At 59.3% G+C, this 18,969-nt stretch overlaps 3 protein-coding genes across 4 annotated transcripts; 2 read left to right on the forward strand and 1 right to left on the reverse strand.

Annotated features, from left to right (window-relative positions):
* Window positions 1-528: 528 nt before the first annotated feature.
* CLDN25 (claudin 25) lies at window positions 529-2,866 on the reverse strand. Its single transcript, XM_054803440.1, has one exon. It carries the CDS (start codon window positions 2,114-2,116, stop codon window positions 1,442-1,444), a length of 675 nt encoding a protein of 224 aa, XP_054659415.1. The 5' UTR covers window positions 2,117-2,866; the 3' UTR covers window positions 529-1,441.
* A 271-nt stretch (window positions 2,867-3,137) lies between these two features.
* LOC129196244 (G protein-activated inward rectifier potassium channel 4-like) lies at window positions 3,138-6,476 on the forward strand. 2 transcript variants are annotated; one of them, XM_054803427.1, is made up of 4 exons: window positions 3,138-3,558; window positions 4,225-4,439; window positions 4,547-5,720; window positions 5,944-6,476. In XM_054803427.1, exons 2-4 carry the CDS (start codon window positions 4,272-4,274, stop codon window positions 6,276-6,278), a joined length of 1,677 nt encoding a protein of 558 aa, XP_054659402.1. In that variant the 5' UTR covers window positions 3,138-3,558; window positions 4,225-4,271; the 3' UTR covers window positions 6,279-6,476. The 2 variants fall into 2 exon arrangements, with proteins under 2 accessions (XP_054659402.1, XP_054659403.1); XM_054803428.1 differs by having other exon boundaries at window positions 4,228-4,439; window positions 5,944-6,470.
* Window positions 6,477-8,800: 2,324 nt separating this feature from the next.
* Window positions 8,801-18,969, forward strand: UBE4A (ubiquitination factor E4A). Its single transcript, XM_054803412.1, has 20 exons — window positions 8,801-8,879; window positions 9,009-9,180; window positions 9,278-9,454; window positions 9,674-9,786; window positions 10,451-10,603; window positions 10,735-10,894; window positions 11,099-11,301; window positions 11,460-11,651; window positions 12,530-12,863; window positions 13,115-13,241; window positions 14,054-14,361; window positions 15,048-15,180; window positions 15,452-15,639; window positions 16,060-16,160; window positions 16,260-16,373; window positions 16,802-16,976; window positions 17,097-17,277; window positions 17,426-17,573; window positions 17,845-18,002; window positions 18,214-18,969. Exons 2-20 carry the CDS (start codon window positions 9,051-9,053, stop codon window positions 18,350-18,352), a joined length of 3,234 nt encoding a protein of 1,077 aa, XP_054659387.1. The 5' UTR covers window positions 8,801-8,879; window positions 9,009-9,050; the 3' UTR covers window positions 18,353-18,969.

An 18,969-nucleotide genomic window follows, 5' to 3' on the forward strand; every position in this document is an offset into this window, starting at 1 on the left:
GGCTCCCGTGGGAGAATCTTGCCTTCTCCCAGCTATTTCACGAGGAAATAAAAGCGCCGTTTGCTGTAGAGACTCAAGCCGCCTGCGTCCAAGCAGTGGATGCTGCGGAGCCGGGGCTGCTGCTTTTTCCGCCTTTTTTTTTTTTTTCCCCCCATTTTCACAACTGGGAGCGGGAGGATGTGACCTCAGCTTAATGTCTCGGGGTATTTTGGGTGCAGTGAATGAAAACTTGGGGGTTTTTTTAACAGAGACGGGGGATAATCTCTCCTCTTTCTCCCTGCCCACCCGCTCCTTCCTCTCCTCTTCAGCTGAGCAAAGTGCAGGTTTCAAAAGGAGACTTGGGGAGGAAAACGGACTTTGCTTCCCCCAGGAATGCCCGTGTCGGTTGTGGGGGGGCTTCCTTGAGTTCGGTCACGCGCCCGCAGCTTTTTAGCTTTGCAGGGATTAAACCGGCGGTGAACTCGGTTTCTAACCGGTGCCGTAGCAGCGGGTTGGCTTCTGTCGGGACTCGGGGCGTTAATCCGGCCTGACGTCCCGTGCTGCTGGTCACACGGAGGCGCGCGAGCGGGTTTTCTTTTCGCAGCCGAATTGGGGAAACGTGGAAGAAACGGTTAAGGAGACCCCCAAAACACCGCTCTTGCCTCTCGTGCGCAGGTAAACGATGCGGTTGAGGAACTTGCTACACGAAGGTCTGCGGCACATTCGCGGCTTTATTGCTGTAGGCGTGAGAAGATGAGGCTACCGCCGGGGACGCTGCCGCTGGCGTCCTGCCTCTGCAGCAGGAGCGGTCTGTGGTACCGCCTCGCCTCTGCTTTTCCCCTCTCTCCCTTCTTTTCCACCTTTCTCTCTCTTTTTTTTTTTTTCTTTTTCTGTTTTTTCCGCCCCCAATCTTTTACGGACAGACCGAAGCACGGCTGGAGCAGCAGCCTTGCCCCTCGCATCTCCCACCCTTCGCCCCCAACCCATGCTGCGCCTCCGGCAAGACGCCGCTGTATGTTCAGAGCACAGAAACGCGCTTGCCGCCGATGGCAATAATTTATTGCGGGTACATCAGAGGGACGCGGACACGCAAGGAACGAGCTGCTACGCCGGGGCGTAGCTGTTAACCGCGACAGATTTGGCTACGGGGGATTTCGCAGAGGATGCTGCGGTGGCGGCAACAAGTAACTCTGCCGCAAATGCTCCCGGGACTACAAAGTGCTGCCCGCTGCTCTGCCTCGCCGCCTTCCCACGCTCGCTCGGCGAGTGCTGCGGGGAAAGCTGTTGCTCCTTAAAAAAGAAAAAGCAAAGCAGACACGCGGAGGAAAGGAAAAAGAAAGGGAAAAAATAATCTGGAGGGCTGCCATGAGAAGTAGCGAATCATCCCGTCGGTCGTGCAGGAGCCATCTCGGCAATGGGAAGAGCCGGGAGGCGCGCAGGGCGTGGCGCCTGCTCCGAGTCCTTAGATGACCAGGTCCGCGTTTTTGGGGTTCGGGTGGTGGCCCCTGGCCGGACCCTGTGCGGCAGGGGGCTGGCAGCAGGTGGGGGCTGCCAGCGTTGCGGTGCCGGTGGAGCGGGTGCTGCAAGCGAGGAGCAGCCCGCCGGTGGTGAGGAAGGCTCCGGCAAACCACCCCAGGAAGGTGGCCTCCCCGAATTCCCACCGGGGCACGATGTCGGGGACGGTGTCATCCCAGAAGTCGAGGACGGTGTTGTAGGCGACCCAGGAGACCGGCGCCAGCGTGGCTATCCCCGCCGCGCCGAACGCCGCTCCCCCGGCAAGCAGGAGCCGCCGCTTTAGCCCGGGTCTGTCCTGGCAGGCTGTCCAGCCCTCCAGCCCCGGGGCGGCGAGGAGGCAGCCCAGCAGCCCCAGCCCGTTGGAGAGGCACATCAGGAGGCGGGAGATGCGCAGGTCGGGGGGCAGCGCCAGGAAGGAGCCGTGGGCTTGGCACTCGACCGCTCCCTCCTCCCGGGCGATGCAGACCTGCCAGAGTCCCATGGTCCAGACCTCCAGCTCGTTCAGGTCCAGGTTCAGGCTCTTCCAGAGCGGCACGAAGGTGGTGACGCAGGAGGAGACCCAGCCGAGGAGGGCCAGCAGCATCCCCCCCGCCTGCGCCTTCGCCCACCAGCTCCTGGCCATGCTAACGCCGCCCCGCTAACCTGTGCGCCGGGCCGAGATAAGCCGCCCCGAGCGGACGGACGACGTGGGCATTAACGCTTGCGGAGCAGCGTCCGCCCTGCTGCCGGCGTGTCTGGAGCCCCGGGGAGGTGGGGGGGGGAGCGAATTCAAGCCTGTTGCTCCGACGCTGGGGTGTGGCCAGGAGCGTTTTCCAGCTGGTTGTTGGTTTTTCCACGCTAAGAGAAAAGCGCGTCCGGCTTGGCAGGAAAAGTCGGGTGCATCCCTGCCACGACTCCAGCCGGGGTCCCGCCGCTGCTTCGCCGTGCTCGGGAGGGTTAAGCCAAAGCATGCAAATCCTCCGAGCTTCAGCCACCCCGAAGCGAGAGCCTTGGCAGGGAAAGCAAGTGCCTCTCAGCAGCGGCAGCTCCGACCGTGGTGGGACGGGGAGGGGACCCCGGGCAAGATGTGGGCGGATGAGAGCCAGCATCAGGCTCTTCTCAGGAGGGTTTGAGGCATCGTTTGGTCATTAAAGACACGTGCAGAGGAGCCTTCGAGAGCCGTGCCGAGGCTGGGAATGTCCCAGGGAGGGTGCGCCCTTGCCCGCTGCTCGCAGGCAGGTGCCCATCACCCCCTCCCGCGCCCAGCACCTCGCCAGGGGACATGGGTGGTTACTGGTACTTTACAGGAGCAACATCCTGCCTGGGAGAAGATGTTCTGCTGCAAAAAAAAAAAAAAAAGCAGATGGGGGAAGAGGATGGGCCGCATGGTCAGGAAAATCCCAACTTGGTGCTGGCCTCCCATCCGCCCCCGCATGCGTCCCCTCCGCGGGGTCCAGCTTGCAGATTCATCTTCCCGGGGAGATTAGCGACTAATCTCTCCTTCATCTGCCGTCTTTCTTATTGACAGGGGTATCGGGAGCCAAGCTGGCAAATTACCGAGTCCTCCTGGCGCTGGGGGTCTGGCCCCGGTCAGCATCGAGGGGGGACCTTCGTGGGGGGCTCCCGAAAGGAGGATGCGGTGGGGGCGAAAGAGCACGGCCAGCCCAGAGAGGGGAGAAGTTTTCTAGCACTTGCTGATGGTCCTGTCCCCAAGAGCAGGTGGGGAGCATCCTCCCGAGGGCGAGAGTGGGGAAATCCACCGGGCACCCCCTCCTGCTCCTTCCCTCGGGCGTCAGGGCACCCGCTCCTCCCGATTAAATCATCTCGAGGTAATTGTGCCTGTCATTGAGACAGATTAACGGGCGACCTTCTGCCACCGGAGCAGGATTGGCGGCCGCCGCCGAGCTCCCCTTCCTTCCTTCCTTCCTTCCCTCCTTCCCTCCCACCGGCTGCGGCGGCACAGCCCGGCGGAGGATTCCCAGCCACAACCAGCGAGATGATGCCTGGCAGCAGCCGGGGTGCAGCGGGATCCGCAAGCCGAGGACAACGTCTGCTGGTCCAGCAGCCGCTCCGCCTGGGCATGAGGTGGGTGCCCCTCTCACCTGGGGGGGGTCTGTGCGGGGCCAGGAGCTCGGCCCTGGGGACCCCCGGTGCCACCGGGGCAGCGGCAGGAGATGCCGTGGGAGCAGTCCTGCCCCAGGGCACCGGCTGGGGCTGCTCGGAGGTGGCCGAGCGCCTGCGCTCCCCGTCCCCGTCGGTGCTGCATTTCCAGGAACGCGACCTCCCATCGCATCTTCTCCCCGCGGGGACCCAGCCGGACTTGGCCCGTCCCAGGGAGCCCAGCTACGGGGGCCTGCACCTCTATCACGGGCTGTCCCTCCTCCCGCACCCAGGGGCCACCCGTTTCTGCTCAGAGCTCGTTAGGGAACTGGTGATTACGGCCACATCCCAGGATGAGCGTGGAGCACGGCTGCGGGCGCTCACCCAGCGCTCCTCTGCTGCCGGGGCTGCTCCTCACCGGAGGCGGCCGCCTCCTTCCCCGGCTTCCGCAATGGAATTATGGCCCCTAACGGGCTTAGCCATCTGGTGCCAGCCCGTAGCCGCCCCGGCACGGCTCCGTGGCTGGCACATGCACTGCCGGGCGAGGGCGGCCCCGCTGCCAGACCCTGGCCCGTGGGGATGCGGAGAGGGGCCGCAGCCCTGCGCCGCCCTCCGCATCCAAACTAACCCCCCACTTCGTGTCCCCTGCAGCAGGACCCGGTGCCCAGCCCGGGGCTGAGCCCCCACCCCGGCCCGCCATGGTGCTCCCCTGCGCCCACAACGGCGGCGGCCGGCTGGCGCCCGAGGAGCCCCGTGGCCGCAGCAACTCCATCCCCCCGGCGCAGACCCCCACTGCCAAGCACATGCTGGCTTACCTGCCCCGGCCGCCCACCGACACCAGCCGGTACGGCACCTTCCCCCAGAAGGTATGGCTCGCGCCGGGGCCCTCCGGCATCCTTCGGACGGGATGCTACCGGGCAGTCCTGGTTGTCAGACGCGATTTCCCGATGATGGGCTGCTTTCTGCCCCGCAGCCCGAACTCCCAGCCGCCCCTGGGGCTCCGGCGGAGGACGGCTGGCAGCAAGCCGGTGCCGCTGCCACCAAGAGAACCTCCCTGATGCGAAACTACCCGTCCCTGCCCCGCCGCGGTGGCATCGTCCCCAGCGAGCCATCCCTGCCACCAAGCCGCAGCAGCCCGGCCGCCCAGCTCCGTCCCAGCGATCTGGCCCGGCGCTCACCAGCAGCGGGCGCCTGCTGGTACCCACTGCAGGCGCTGAGCGTGCCCAACTTCCCCAGCTCGGCGCGCAGCAAGACCCCCGCCCGCAGCGCCGCTGTCCCCATCCCGGAGGGGCTGCAGGGCCGGCGGCGCAAGCTGCTGGAGGAGGACGGCCCCGTGGTCCAGGCCAGCAAGCGGCAGCGGCAACGCTACGTGACCAAGGTGGGCAAGTGCCAGGTGAACCTGGGCAACATCCAGGAGAAGAAGCGATTCCTCTCGGACATCTTCACCACCATTGTGGACCTGAAGTACCGCTGGTTCCTCTTTGTCTTCATGATGTGCTACATCGTCACCTGGGTGGTCTTCGGCACCGTCTACTTCTTCGATGCCTGGGCGCGGGGCGACGTCGGGCACCGGGGCGATCCTGAGTGGCGGGCGTGCATCGAGAACGTGGATGGCTTTGTCTCCGCCTTGCTCTTCTCGGTGGAAAGCCAGCGGACCATCGGCTACGGCTCCCGGATGGTGACGGCCAACTGCGCCGAGGGCGTCATCCTGCTGATGGCGCAGTCCATCATCGGCTCCATGATCGACGCCCTGATGGTGGGCTGCATGTTCGTCAAGATCTCCCGGCCCAAGAAGCGCGCCCAGACCCTCATCTTCAGCAAAAACTGCGTCGTCTCCCGCCGAGACGAGAAGCTCTGCCTGATGTTTCGCGTGGGGGACCTGCGGGACAGCCACATGGTGGACGCCAAGATCCGGGCCAAGCTGATCAAGTCCCGGCAGACGGCCGAGGGGGAGTTCATCCCCCTGGAGCAGTCGGAGCTGAACCTGGGCTACGACACGGGGGAGGACCGCCTGTTCCTGGTGGAGCCCCAGATCATCTGCCACGTCATCAACCGCCGCAGCCCCTTCTGGGACATGTCGGCCGAGTCCCTGCGCCGGGAGCAGTTCGAAATCATCATCATCCTCGAGGGCATCGTGGAAGCCACAGGTGAGTCGGCCGAGGGGGAAGGGGAGGGTCACGGTGGGGACGGGCGGCCCCCCTGGGGTCCTGGAGATGCCAGGCGAACCCGGGCTCGGGGGCCAGCGTCCTGGCAAGAGTTGCCCAGGGCCGAAACTGGCTTCTCCCGCCACCCTGGCCATGGGCGACCCCGGGGCTGGAAGCCCCCCCCGCCGCCCCGTTAGGCAGCGGCTCGGCCGCTGTCTCGCCGCAGGAATGACGTGCCAAGCCCGCACCTCGTACACGGAGGACGAGATCCTCTGGGGGTACCGCTTCGAGCCCTGCATGTCCCTGGAGAAAGGAGCCTTCCGGGTGGACTACAGCCGCTTCGAGATGACCTTCGAGGTGCAGACCCCGGCAGCCAGCGCCAAGGAGCTGCACGAGCTGAAGGAGCTGGAGCGGCAGGAGCTCTCCACGCTCAGCCTCTACTGGGACCACCTCCTGCAGCCCTGCGCCCCACCGGGGACCGGGCCTGGCGAGGATGCTCTCACCGGGCTGAGCGTCCCCGGTAGCCAGGACGAGCTGACAGAGCGGGGGGCCACCGCCTGAGCCCCTCCCGGGGGGAAGCCATGGGATGGGACGTCCAGCCGTGCCCTCTGTGCACGGTGGGTGCCCGGTGGAGGGTCCTGCACCGACTGTGCCATAGCCCACCCTCCCTCCGTGGGGCTGAGCCCCCCCCACGTGGCATTATTTTTGCAAAGTTGTTCTTTTGTAACAAGGACAGCAAGATCCAAACAACGGGTGAATAAAGGCTCTTATTAAAAAAACAGACCACAAAAACCCGACACAAATAAATGCGCAGCGGGTGTTTTGTTTGCACAACATTTGACGGGGGGGGGGGGGGGGGGGGGGGCGTTGCTCAGGCTCTGGAATGGGATCGCTGCCGCACAGCAACGGGAAGGGGAGGGCCGGTGGCGCCAAGAGCCCAGGCTGGCGGGGAAGCGCCCCTGTCCCCCCCCCCAAAACCAGGAACTTGCCCCCCGAAACCAAACTGGCCCCCAGCGCAGCACCAAACCGAGCGCAGCCGCTCCCGCGGCCGGAGGGCGCCGGCGAGCGGGGCTTTATATAGCGGCTGGCCCCGCCCCGCCCAATTCCATTGGCTCGGCCGCCGCTGGCCCCACCCCGCCGCGCTGACTGACAGCTGACAGCCGCCGAGGAATCTTGTCCCCCGCGGGCTGCCGTAGCGCCCCGCAGCATGCCGGGAGTTGTAGTCTCCCCGCGAACGCGCCAAGCCCCCTCCCACTCGTTACCCGCGGCCAGGCCGCTAATTAGCGATAATCAGAGCGAAACTCGGCTTTTCTGCACCCTCCTGGCCGTGCCGGCCAGCCAAGGTCAACCCACGGGTGGCGGGGGGGGTGGGGGGGACAGGGGTGTGTGGATATATATATATGTGTGTGTGCCCGTGCATAAGTGTACATTAACATGTATATTTTTATATATATACATATTTGTGTGTGTGTATATAAAAAGCAAAGTTAATACGCTTTCATACTGTAAAGATGAAGAATAGAACAGAATAGAGAGTAGAATAAACTAAACTAAAATAAAATTAAATAAAATAAAATAAAAATATAAAACATAGAGTAGAATATAGAAAGGAAAGGGGAAAAGGAAAAGAGAAAAAGAACAGAACGGAAGAAAAAAGGAAGGAGAGAAGGAGAAGGCGAAGGAGGAGGAAGGCAAAAGGAAAGGAAATCGCTCTCCCCCAGCCCGGCACTGCCGTGTCCCTCTGCAGTGGTGGTCCCACACACACACACACACCCCACCACCCCCACAGGACTGCTAATTACAGTGGGATAACACCTCTTTTTCACAGAACCCCAGCCTGGTTTGGGTGGGAAGGGACCTCCCAGCCCACCCAGTGCCACCCCTGCCATGGGCAGGGACACCCTCCACCAGCCCAGGTTGCCCAAAGCCCCATCCAACCTGGCCTTGAACACTGCCAGGGAGCCAGGGGCAGCCACAGCTTCTCTGGGCACCCTGTGCCAGGGCCTCAGCACCCTCACAGGGAAGAATTTCTGCCTCACATCTCATCTCCATCTCCCCTCCTGCAGCTTCAGGCCGTTCCCCTTGGCCTGTCCCTCCACTCCCCGGTAACGACTCCCTGCCCTTCAGGGCACTGGAAGGGGCTCTGAGGTCTCCCCGCAGCCTTCTCTTCTCCAGGCTGAACCACCCCAACTCAGCCCGAGGTCTCCACAGCGGAGCTGCTCCAGCCTTCGCATCGTCTCCGTGGCCTCCTCCGGACTCACTCCAACAGCTCCACATCCTTCTTGTGCTGGGGACCCCCGAGCTGGACGCAGCCCTGGGGGGGGGGAGGGTGGTGGGGGGGTGGTCTCACCAGAGGGGCAGAACCCCCTCCCTCACCCTGCTGCTTGCCCCAGCCCCCATGGCCCCACACCCCCCCCCCCCCCCCCAACCATAAAGGTCCCACGGACTGCACTAGTCACACACGTGTGTATGCACACACACACACACACACACACAGAGCGCTCAGGCTGGCTCTGCTCGGGGGGGAGGGGGCTCCATCCTGGCAGGGTGGGTCGGGTTCCCCAGTGGCTGTGTGGCCCACTCGTGTGCACACAGAGTCTCTCACACACAGCTGTAACTGCAGCTGTACTACCCCCCCCCCCCCAAAACCTCGCGCACCTCCACCAAAAAAAAAAAAAATCTCTATTCATGCTTTAGTACTTTTATGCAACTGCAAACAGGTGTTTGGATATGCAAATGAGACACGCTCCAATTTGCATATTAATCGCCTTATTTGCGTGTCATTTGACTCGTTTTGCATATTAATTAGGTGATTTGCATGCCATTGATATTCAAATCCCGGTCGCCGCGCGACTGACAAACGCCAACTCGGCTATCACGCCGGGGTTTAGCGTTTCACGGCACGCAAACACGCTCAGGACTCTGCTGCCCGTGTCCGTGTGTCCGTGTCCCCGCAGGGGCACTCGCTCCTCCGCGCCGCCAGGGGGCGGCCGCCGCCCACCAGCTACTCAGCCCCACCCCGCGCCGTTCTTCAAAAGCGCTTGCCTCGCGGCCGCCCAGTTTCCGGCGCGCCGCGGTGACGTCTATTGTCGTGCGACGAGGTGACGCGCTAGTGTTGTCTGGCGGTTGGCGGCAGCGGAGGAGGAGAGCGCGCCGGGCCCGGTAAGCTCCCGGCGGGCCGCGGCACCGACCGGCGCCCTCTCACGGAGCGGGCCGAGCCCGGGGGAGCGGATCGGAGCCCGGGCAGCGCTGTCGGGCGCGTTCGGACCCTGACGGCCGCTCTCCCCGCAGCCCTGCCCCGGCCCCCCCCGCATGGCGCGGCCCTGAGGGGAGATGACCGACCAGGAGAATAACAACAGCATCTCCAGCAACCCCTTCGCCGCCCTCTTCGGCTCCATCGCCGACGCCAAGCACTTCGCCGCCGTCCAGAAGCAGCAGCAGCAGCAGCTGCGGCAGCTGACAGGTGGGGAAAGGGAGGGGATGCGGACGCCGGTGCCGCCGGCGGAGGCGAAGCTTCCCCCCACCCCCGCGCCGGGACGCTGAGGAGCTCCGTTTTGCAGGTGATGAGACTTCGGTCAGCCAAGATGATTCCGATAACAGCATCTCCGAGAGCCTGGACGACTGCGACTACTCGGTGGCCGAGATCAGCCGCTCCTTCCGCTCGCAGCGGGAGCTCTGCGAGCAGCTCAACATCAACCACATGATCCAGAGGATTTTCCTCATCACCCTCGACAACAGTGAGCGCTGGGAATGCTCCTTATCGTGCCGGGGGGGGGGGGGGTGGCTGGGGCAGGGGGTTATGGGCCGGGGAAACTCCCTGGTGCTGAGCAGAGCTTGCCGGATCCGCCCGAAATTGATGGGGAGAGCTGGGAGAGGGACCTGCCCGCGGGTTTCACCGCCTGTAGGCGTGTTCTCTGTCAGTTCAGGTGAAACGGGTCACTCTGCGTTTTTTCCAGGCGACCCCAGCATGAAGAGTGGGAACGGGATCCCGGCACGCTGCGTCTATCTGGAAGAAATGGCCGCGGACCTGGATGACCAGGACTGGCTGGACATGGACAACGTCGAGCAGGTATGGCCGCCCGCCTGGGGCCGTGGATATTCTGCTTGCTTTAGCCACAGGAACTGAACTTATTGCCTCGCAAGGCACGTGGGACGCATCCTGAACACAGTCTGTTTGCCGTAGCTGCTGGTTGCGGCTCCACTGGAAACAGCCACAGGGTTTTTGGGCTGAGAAAGGTTTAGAATTTGCTGCTTGAGGCCCCTCTTCCTGGAGGCTGCGGGAGTTTGTTGCTGTGCAGATCGGCTGGGGGCGGGGAAGGGAACACGCTCGGCCTGGACGGGGTGTGGGGGAAGACTTGCGTGCGGTTGTGGGAGGCAAATGCCACTGGCAGCGGGGCAGCGTGCTGCCTCTTGCTCTGCCGAACAAAACTTTGTGATTGGCGTTCCTGCTGAGCTTCATTTACGCACGAGTTAGTCATTCCTGGTGGGGGGGTTCAGTGAAAATAACTTCTGTTAGGGCTGCTCTTGCTCTTTAAAGGGGGCCAGAGAAATTGTTCAGCTAAGGAGCAAGCCTGAGGGTTTATGCTGTAGTGCCGTGTCACTCGACGAGGGACAGAGAGTGCTCTTCCGGGCAGAACTAACTTAGCCTGCGGTGATATGACGCTTCTTCTTCTGGAGGGATTGTCTCTCTGCCGAGGCCATTTCACTTTCCATCTGTCTTTGCTGGTGTCTAGGCCCTGTTCACCCGCTTGCTGCTGCAGGAGCCCGGAAACCACCTGATTTACATGACCTCCACCAGCATGCAGAACCTCTCTGCCGACCGGGACGCCGGGGAGAGGCAGATTCTGCGCTACCTCTACGCCTGTTCCCAGAGGGCAAGAGAAGAGGTGGGTGGGGGCTTCGGGAGGAAGAAGGCAGCTCTGTCACCCCATTTTCTAGTCCGAGGTGACCGAGCTGAGGTTTTAACGGTTGGAAGCGGATGCCGGGGCCCCAACTCTGTCTCATTCTCCTTGCGCAGATAACGAAGGTCCCAGAGAACCTGCTGCCCTTCGCCGTGCGCTGCCGGAACCTGACCGTGTCAAACACTCGCACTGTCCTCCTCACCCCAGAGATTTACGTCAACCAGAACGTCTACGAGCAGCTGGTGGACCTGATGCTGGAGGCGCTGAGAGGGGCGCGTAAGTCCGGCTGCCTCGTGCCTCTTGATTAGTGCTGCGAGGCTGCCCTCTGCCTTAAAACTTGCGGGAAGAGCGTCCCGGACACGGGCGAAGCTTTGGCTCCCCTCGTCATTAAAAGCAGGGAGGGCCGCGTTTAGGTTTATACACACGCTGAGGTTCGGCTGCTCGGAGTGTTGTGACTAACAGCCTTGCTTCCCCTGCTAGACTTTGAAGACATGACCGAGTTTCTCGAGGAGGTCATAGAAGCCTTAACGATGGACGAGGAGGTGCGGACCTTCGGGGAGGTCATGGTTCCGGTGTTTGACATCCTCTTGGGCAGAATCAAGGACCTCGACCTCTGCCAGATCCTGCTGTACACTTACCTCGACGTGCTCCTCTACTTCACAAAGCAGAAGGACATAGCAAAGGTGGGTGCCCCCCCCACCCCGGCCTTACAAAACGCGTTTATAGGACCCGAGCTGTCAAGGTTGAACCTTACTCCTCTCCTTTCTGATAGTCTCTCCCAAACCTATCCATTTGTGGGGGGTTTCGTACAACCGCCGGCACATCCTGCTGTGTTCCCCAGGTTTTTGCAGGCTACATCCAGCCCAAGGATCCCAGCAACGGACAGATGTACCAGAAGACTTTGCTGGGTGCCATTTTAAACATCTCCTGCTTGTTAAAGACCCCTGGCATCGTGGAGAACCATGGCTATTTTCTGAATCCATCCCGGTCCAGCCCGCAAGAGATCAAAGTGCAAGAATCCAACATCCATCAGGTGGGCTGAAGCACAGCAGTGCTGCTTCCCCCTGGGTTTTAGTGGTCTCTCTCTCTCTGCCTGAGGGTTTGAGGCACCATATCAGGACTCGAGTTCCACTGCTGGCTCTTCTAATAGTCTGACTTGTGGCGAAGCTAGTCACAAAACTGCTTTGGATTCTCCAGCAAACGGTTTCGCTCGCTTCCTCGGGTTGGCGTAAGACCAAAGTCTTTGTGTCGAGCAAGTCGTGTTTTGTCAGAGTAGTTGTTTGAGCTGTGGTACTTGTGGAACAGATACCGGCACCGTAACTCGAGGCGCTATGCGAAGGTAATCTACCTTAGGCGATGTAACCTCCAGGAAATAGTTTGTGGTATCTGTCCTGTAATTAAAAAGGTAATTGACTCCCCAGCAGAGAAAGTGACCAGCAGCATTCTCTCTCATTGTGAAAGCAAACAGCTTCCCTCCTTGGAGGAGTGGTGCTAGGAGGATCTTCGGGATCGTTTCAGGAGGAGGGAAGCACCAGAAAGCGGGATCTAAACGCAGGAGCGAGATATAAATACAGCAGGAGGGGTCATGGAGAGGGGCCTTCCCAGTCACCTGTTCTTTCGAGGGTCACTATTGCCGCCAAAACCCCGTAAAGAACGTTGGTTTTACTCCCCGCAGAAACAACTTGCTCTTGACTATGCTTTTGAATACATCCCTGATTGTTCTTTGCTGCTGGCCTTGGGACTTGGCCCGCTCGTAACGTGTGTGTCTGGCGGGCAATTAATAGAGGTGGCCTGGCTGTGATTGGCTTTGGAAGCCCTGCCCTTGAAGAGCAGGATGGGCTCAGGAGCCGGGAGGGCTCTGAGAGCAAAAGAGCGATTCCCACCCATGACTCCCTCTGTTCCCTGTCACAGTTTATGGCCCAGTTCCACGAGAAGATCTACCAGATGCTGAAGAACCTGTTGCAGTTATCTCCAGAGACGAAGCACAAGATTCTCTCCTGGCTGGGAAACTGCCTCCACGCGAACGCAGGCCGCACCAAAATTTGGGCTAACCAGATGCCGGAGATCTTCTTCCAGATGTATGCCTCAGATGCCTTCTTCCTCAACTTGGGAGCTGCCCTCCTGAAGCTGTGCCAGCCTTTCTGCAAACCAAAATCTCCTAGGCTGCTAACCTTCAACCCCACCTACTGTGCCCTGAAGGAGCTGAACGAAGAGGAGAGGAGGAGTAAAAACGTACATATGAAAGGTACCCCCGAACCTCAGGGGAGCAAGAGAAGGAGAAAGGGCATCTCCTCGGGTCCTTAGCAGCCTCGTGATGCCTGCCGTTACGGCAGAGTTAAAGGAGCGACTGCGGGGGGGGAGCAGGGGGAGAGCCAAATGCAAATAAAACGCTGCCTAGCATCATCAGCGGTTGTTTTGTCTTCCATGGGGGCCTTTTCGAGGCCTCCCCTCACCAGCGCTGCTGGGGGAGGACTTGAGAGATGGTTTTTGTTCCAGGCTTGGAAAAAGAAACGTGCTTGATACCTGCCCTGAGCGAGCAAGAGCCGGAGTTTGCAAACAGCTACAACCTGGTGACGGAAAACCTGGTCCTCACGCAGTACACCCTTCACCTGGGGTTTCACAGGTAACCGCTCTGTGTCCCTAAGGCCTTGCCTCGGGCTGACTGATTTTGGAAAGAGACTCTCTTCGCTGTTGCTCGCGGTCAAGGCTAACAGTCTTATGGGCTCCGTGTTATTTATAGAAACGTGACAGCCAAGCGCTGGGTGTCCCTGGGTCGCGCGGTTCCCCCCCTCTCCTCGCGGGAGCGAGCTGCTGGCATCTCGCTTCTCTACTAGAAGGCATCTCGGCGGCAGAGCTCCTGCCCGCTGCGAGCGCTCTGAACCGCCCCAGTAAACAGATTGTTTGTGCATGAAGCAGAAACGCGAGGTAGCTGTCCGTTTCCAGGAAAGGATTTTCCGGACACCAGACGCACTATTTTTCTCAGCTTCCCTCTGCAAACCGTTGCCTGGATACTGTGAGGTCACCACTGATCCAAGCACCGTCCCCTTCTGGTTTATTCTCTAAATATAGAAATAGGCGAAAAAGTTATGCAAGTGGCTTGTTGCTGGGAAACTGAAAATGTCACCTCGCAGGCATCTCCCGGGCTTGCCGGATCCCTGACCTTGGTCAGCTAAGGGGGTTCGCAGCTGCACCAGCTCACTGCTGAGGGCCTTACCAGACCACTTTGCAGGCCGCCGCAGCTCCTCAGCGGGGTCCAGTGTCCTCCCAAGCCCTGCCTTGCGTTTCTCCGAAGGCTTCCCGTCACCGGCCCTCCCCAGACAGATTATCCACGGGAAATGGTTTGAACGGGACGAAAGCGCGTGCTAGCTTACGTATAGCTTAGGCACTCTGAACATCTATAGGTCTCATCACCCCCTCGCCTTGTTTCCCTGGTAGGTTGCACGACCAGATGGTAAAGATAAACCAAAGCCTTCACCGCCTGCAAGTGGCCTGGCGAGAAGCTCAGCAGAGCTCCAGCCCCGCTGCCGACAGCCTCAGGGAGCAGTTTGAGCGCCTGATGACCATCTATCTCTCCACCAAGACGGCGATGACGGAGCCGCAGATGCTGCAGAACTGCCTGAATCTGCAGGTGTCCATGGCAGTTCTGCTGGTGCAGCTGGCCGTGGGGAACCACGGGACGGAGCCGCTGGAGCTGAGCTTCCCCCTGCCAGAGGTGGAAAACAGCGCGTTGGCCTACGTGCCAGGTGAAGCTTCTCATCCTGCCGCTGGGTCGGTCTGTCTGTCTGCCTGCTGCAATTACCCATCCAAAGCAACGGGCGTCATTTCCGTGTTCAGAGTATTGCACGCATGCAGCTGTAATCATGGTACTGCCTGGACAAGCGCTGGGAGAGCTGTCCGAGGAAGTGCTTGTATGTCCAGGGCAGGACACAGCGCCACAACTGAGAGCGTCTTTCTTTGCATAGAATATTCTTTCTGAAGAGGGTCACTTGAAAGTTTGGGGTTCCCCGAGGTGGCATGCTTAGGGTATTGACGCTGCTGACTTTTTAAAGATCCCTCTCACGGCCTGCTCACAAAGTTTTGCCAAATGCTGCATTGATTTACTATTCTCCCTACGCGCAGAACCCTCCTTGCGGTTTCTGTCGTCCAGAGATTCTCTTCCCTGGAGTTTTTTTGTCTAACAGCGCATACGATCGGCCACACGGCCGCTGGGTTTCGCCCTGTAAGTGACCCGACTTCTGAGAGTGGTGAAGCGAATCCTGCGTGTTACAAACTTCATCGGGCCGGGCATCCTTCGCGAGCACGGTGTTCCGATACAGCTTGTTATTTCCCAAAACTATCATCGGGGCGATGAGGGGAGAGTGCACAGGAGGCTAGAAAAGGGCAAAAGGAGCTGCTCTTGGAGGAACTCACGTGCGATCTCTGTTTGCAGAATTCTTTGCCGATAATCTGGGTGATTTCTTCATTTTCTTGCGGCGTTTCGCTGACGACATCTTGGAGACTTCCGCCGATTCTCTGGAGCACATCCTTCACTTTATTACTGTTTTCATGGGTGACGTGGAGAGGTACGTACAGCCCTGGGTGTGAGCCCCGTGTGCCTATGTGCAGAGCACCCAGAGGGGAAACAAGCAAGTGGAAACTGTCAGTGGCGTCTTGGGGTTCGGTTTAGATATCCACGAGCAGTTTGATCTCACTGGAAAAGCTAAATTCTGCCCACAGCAGGCACAGTGAACACAGCCCTGCCCAAAGGACACGGGCTTTGTGCAAGGGGATTTGGTGCCTAAATGCATGTTTTGGTCATATTATGAGGACTTGCTGCGTTGTTTTCTCCTGCAGGATGAAAAACCCTCATCTACGAGCCAAGCTGGCAGAAGTGTTAGAAGCGGTGATGCCTCACTTAGATCAGGCCCAGAACCCGCTCGTCTCGAGTGTGTTTCATCGCAAGCGAGTGTTCTGCTCTTACCAAAACGCCGCCCACCTTGCCGAGGCACTTATCAAAGTCTTTGTGGATATCGAGTTTACTGGTGAGTGCTGCGTAAGGGGAAGAGTTGTCTGTAACGTCTGCAGGGGGGAATGTCTCCAGGGTTCAAAGTACGTGGCGAAAACAAATGAATCCGTTTGCGCTTCGTTAAGCCGCTCGCTGTGTTAGGCAGGCAGCATTCCAGGAAAGCGTTGGTCTTTCCCACCCTCTGGCTCATGCAGAACTGCATATCTAGAAAGGATAACCTCTGGAGCTCCAGCTGTTCAGCTCGGCAGTGGTTGTTATGGGTCCTTGCCCGTCCTCTTCCACTGCAGGATCTCTTGTACTGCTTGGAAATTGGTGACAGGTTTTGCTGACCTGCACGGGAGCGGTTGTTTCAGTTCAAACAAACCGAAGAGGAATTAACAGCCCCTGCCTATGCCCACTGCCCACTTGAAATGCTCTCGCTTTTGCTAACGCCTAGGTGACCCGCACCAGTTTGAGCAGAAGTTTAACTACCGCCGACCCATGTATCCCATCCTGAGGTACATGTGGGGCACCGATTCCTACCGGCAGAGCATAAAGGTGAGGCAAGAGGCACGTACGTAAGCGCATGCCTGCAGCTCTGCATGTCCTGCCATTGGGACCGGGCCGCGGCATTCACTGTTCTCTCCTTCCTCGCAGGCTCTGGCTGATTACGCCTCAGAGAACCTGGAGGCCATGAACCCCCCTCTCTTCTTGCGCTTCCTTAATTTGCTCATGAACGATGCCATTTTCCTGTTGGATGAAGCCATACAGGTAGGGCCAAGCGCGCATGCTGACGGCATCGCGTAAGCAACGGTTCTTGCTCCCCTGAAGATGGCTGGGTGTGATGCCGATCAAATCCCCTCGGCCTTTCCGCGGGTGTTTTAGCCTTGCAAGGGCCTTCTGTCTCCAGGCAGTTGTCCTTTGGCTTTACAAGGAGAGCTCCAGGTGAACTCGCGTCCCTGGTATGTGGTGACTGCCTCTCCGCGCTTGTCAGCGCTGCCCGTTGCTTCTAGAAAGGGCTTTTTTGGGGAGCTTTTATCTGCGATAGAATCGGTTGTCGGAGGGCCGGCAGATGAGACAGGCGATGTGGATGTTGCCCGTCTGGTTTCGAACATCTAGCGCAGCGCAGCTTTGGCTTAGTTGTCGCTGCCCGTTTGCCCACCTGTTGCCCCAGACGTTTCCCTGCCCTCTTGTTGCAGTACCTCAGTAAGATTAAAGTTCAGCAGATTGAGAAGGACCGCGGCGAGTGGGACAGCCTGTCCCAGGAGGCTCGCCGCGAGAAGGAGTCAAGCCTGCAGATGTTTGGCCAGCTAGCGCGTTTCCACAACATCATGTCAAACGAAACCATCGGCACCCTGGCCTTCCTGACCTCAGGTAGGGAGAGCAACCCCTCCTGCCTGCTGGGACCCGGGGAAGGGCCCTGCCTGGTTTCCGGGTGGTCATAGCAGGACGGGATTGCTGTGAAGCTCAGGCAACTGTTGGTTTCTGTTCCAGAAATTAAGTCCTTGTTTGTCCATCCTTTCCTTGCCGAGCGCATCATCTCCATGCTCAACTACTTCCTGCAGCACCTGGTTGGGCCTAAAATGGGTGCTTTGAAAGTCAAGGACTTCAGCGAGTTTGACTTCAAGCCGCAGCAGCTCGTGTCTGACATCTGTACCATCTACCTAAACCTCGGGTAGGGGACTGCGGGTCACTCTGGGGAGGACCTGGGAGAAAAGCTTTTGTCTAGCTTTGAGTGCTTTGCAGCTGTTGTGGGGACTGTGTTTCACAGCCCGACAAATGTGGATTCTTAAACCTTTGCTCTCTTTTAACCTGTGCTCCAGGGATGAAGAAAACTTCTGTGCCACGGTGCCCAAGGACGGCCGCTCCTATTCACCGACACTCTTTGCCCAGACCGTTCGGGTTCTGAAGAAAATCAACAAGCCTGGCAACATGATAGTGTCTTTCAGTAACCTGGCTGAGAGGATCAAGGTGAGAACCAGAGTGAATTTAAGCTCACAAAAAAAAAAAAAAAGGTGGAACTGGTTCCTGGCATCCTTTTCCATCTGCATATCGCTGTGTCTTTCCTGTGGAGCTGGATTTCTGGGAGCGGGGCTCCATCTGTGGCTCAGGTGGGGTGGCTGGGAGGGCTCTCTGCCAGCACGGACCTGTAAATACCTTAGCTATCAGTTAGGAGCAAACCTGGTTTTTGCTCCAAAAGAACCATGAGACCGAGTCTCTAAAGGCCGCGCGTGCCCACCAGTCTCTTGCAGACCGCCAGCAGCAGGAGGAGGAGACGTATGCGGATGCCTGCGATGAATTCCTGGATCCGATCATGAGCACTCTGATGTCAGACCCTGTGATACTGCCCTCCTCTCGCGTCACCGTGGACCGGTCGACCATAGCCCGGCACCTCCTCAGGTACGCAGCATGAGCCTCGCACCTTGACGGTTTTTGGGGATCTGTTCCCCTTATCCGACCATGCCTGGTCTCGGTGCGTCCACTTCACTCAACAGCTGGAAGATTGTGCCCCTCTTCCTGGCCTCTCTTCCTCTTTTTTTTTTTTTTTTTTTATTTCTTATTTCTAGTGCCGGGGCCATCCAAATAATCCTCTCGATGCTTTGTCTTTCAGCGACCAGACAGATCCTTTCAATCGGAGCCCCCTCACTATGGACCAGATCAGACCAAACACGGAGCTGAAAGAGAAGATCCAGCGGTGGCTGGCGGAGAGGAAAAAGCAGAAGGAGGAGCTGAAGGACACGCTGAACTGAAAACCAGGATCTCACCCCTAGGCCTACAATCACTGGCGAGATAAACGCCTTGCAGGGGTAGCGGCTGAAGCTCCAGAACATCTGTGCAACTCGCCACCTTAATCAAGACCGTGTTTAGTGCATTGCCAGCGCCTCCAGAGTCTCTCCTAGGACCTTCCCTTCCCTCCCTTGTTCTCTCTTTTCCTCTTGAGACTTGCTCTTTAATACTAAGACTTTCCACTGCCCTACAGCTTTGAGCCTCTGCCTCAGGGGAAGACTGCAGCCCCTCCTGCGTGGCCTGCCCCCCCCCCCCTCACCCTGGCCCTCTCTTACTCATTCTTTGTGTTTGGCCATGTTCTCTTCTAGCGACACCAAAAACCTCCCTCTGTTCTGTTGCTGTGTTTAACCTCTGTAGCCGTGTGTTCCGCGGGAAAGCGGTGCCTCCGCACCCACAGCCGCTCCCAGGGTTAGACGCGGGCACGGGCTGGAGGGGGATGGTTGTGCTACTTGCGCGTGCCGGTGGTGTAGCGGAGTTTCTCTTCCAGAGGATCTCTGGGAACGGCAAGGCGGTGGAAATTAAATATACGGATGAGCGGTGGAGCTCCGGCAAGCTGTTGGGAGCCCCAAGCTGTAGAAAA

The sequence above is a fragment of the Grus americana genome, chromosome 24, assembly GCF_028858705.1.
Source record: "Grus americana isolate bGruAme1 chromosome 24, bGruAme1.mat, whole genome shotgun sequence".
Lineage (NCBI taxonomy): Eukaryota > Metazoa > Chordata > Aves > Gruiformes > Gruidae > Grus > Grus americana.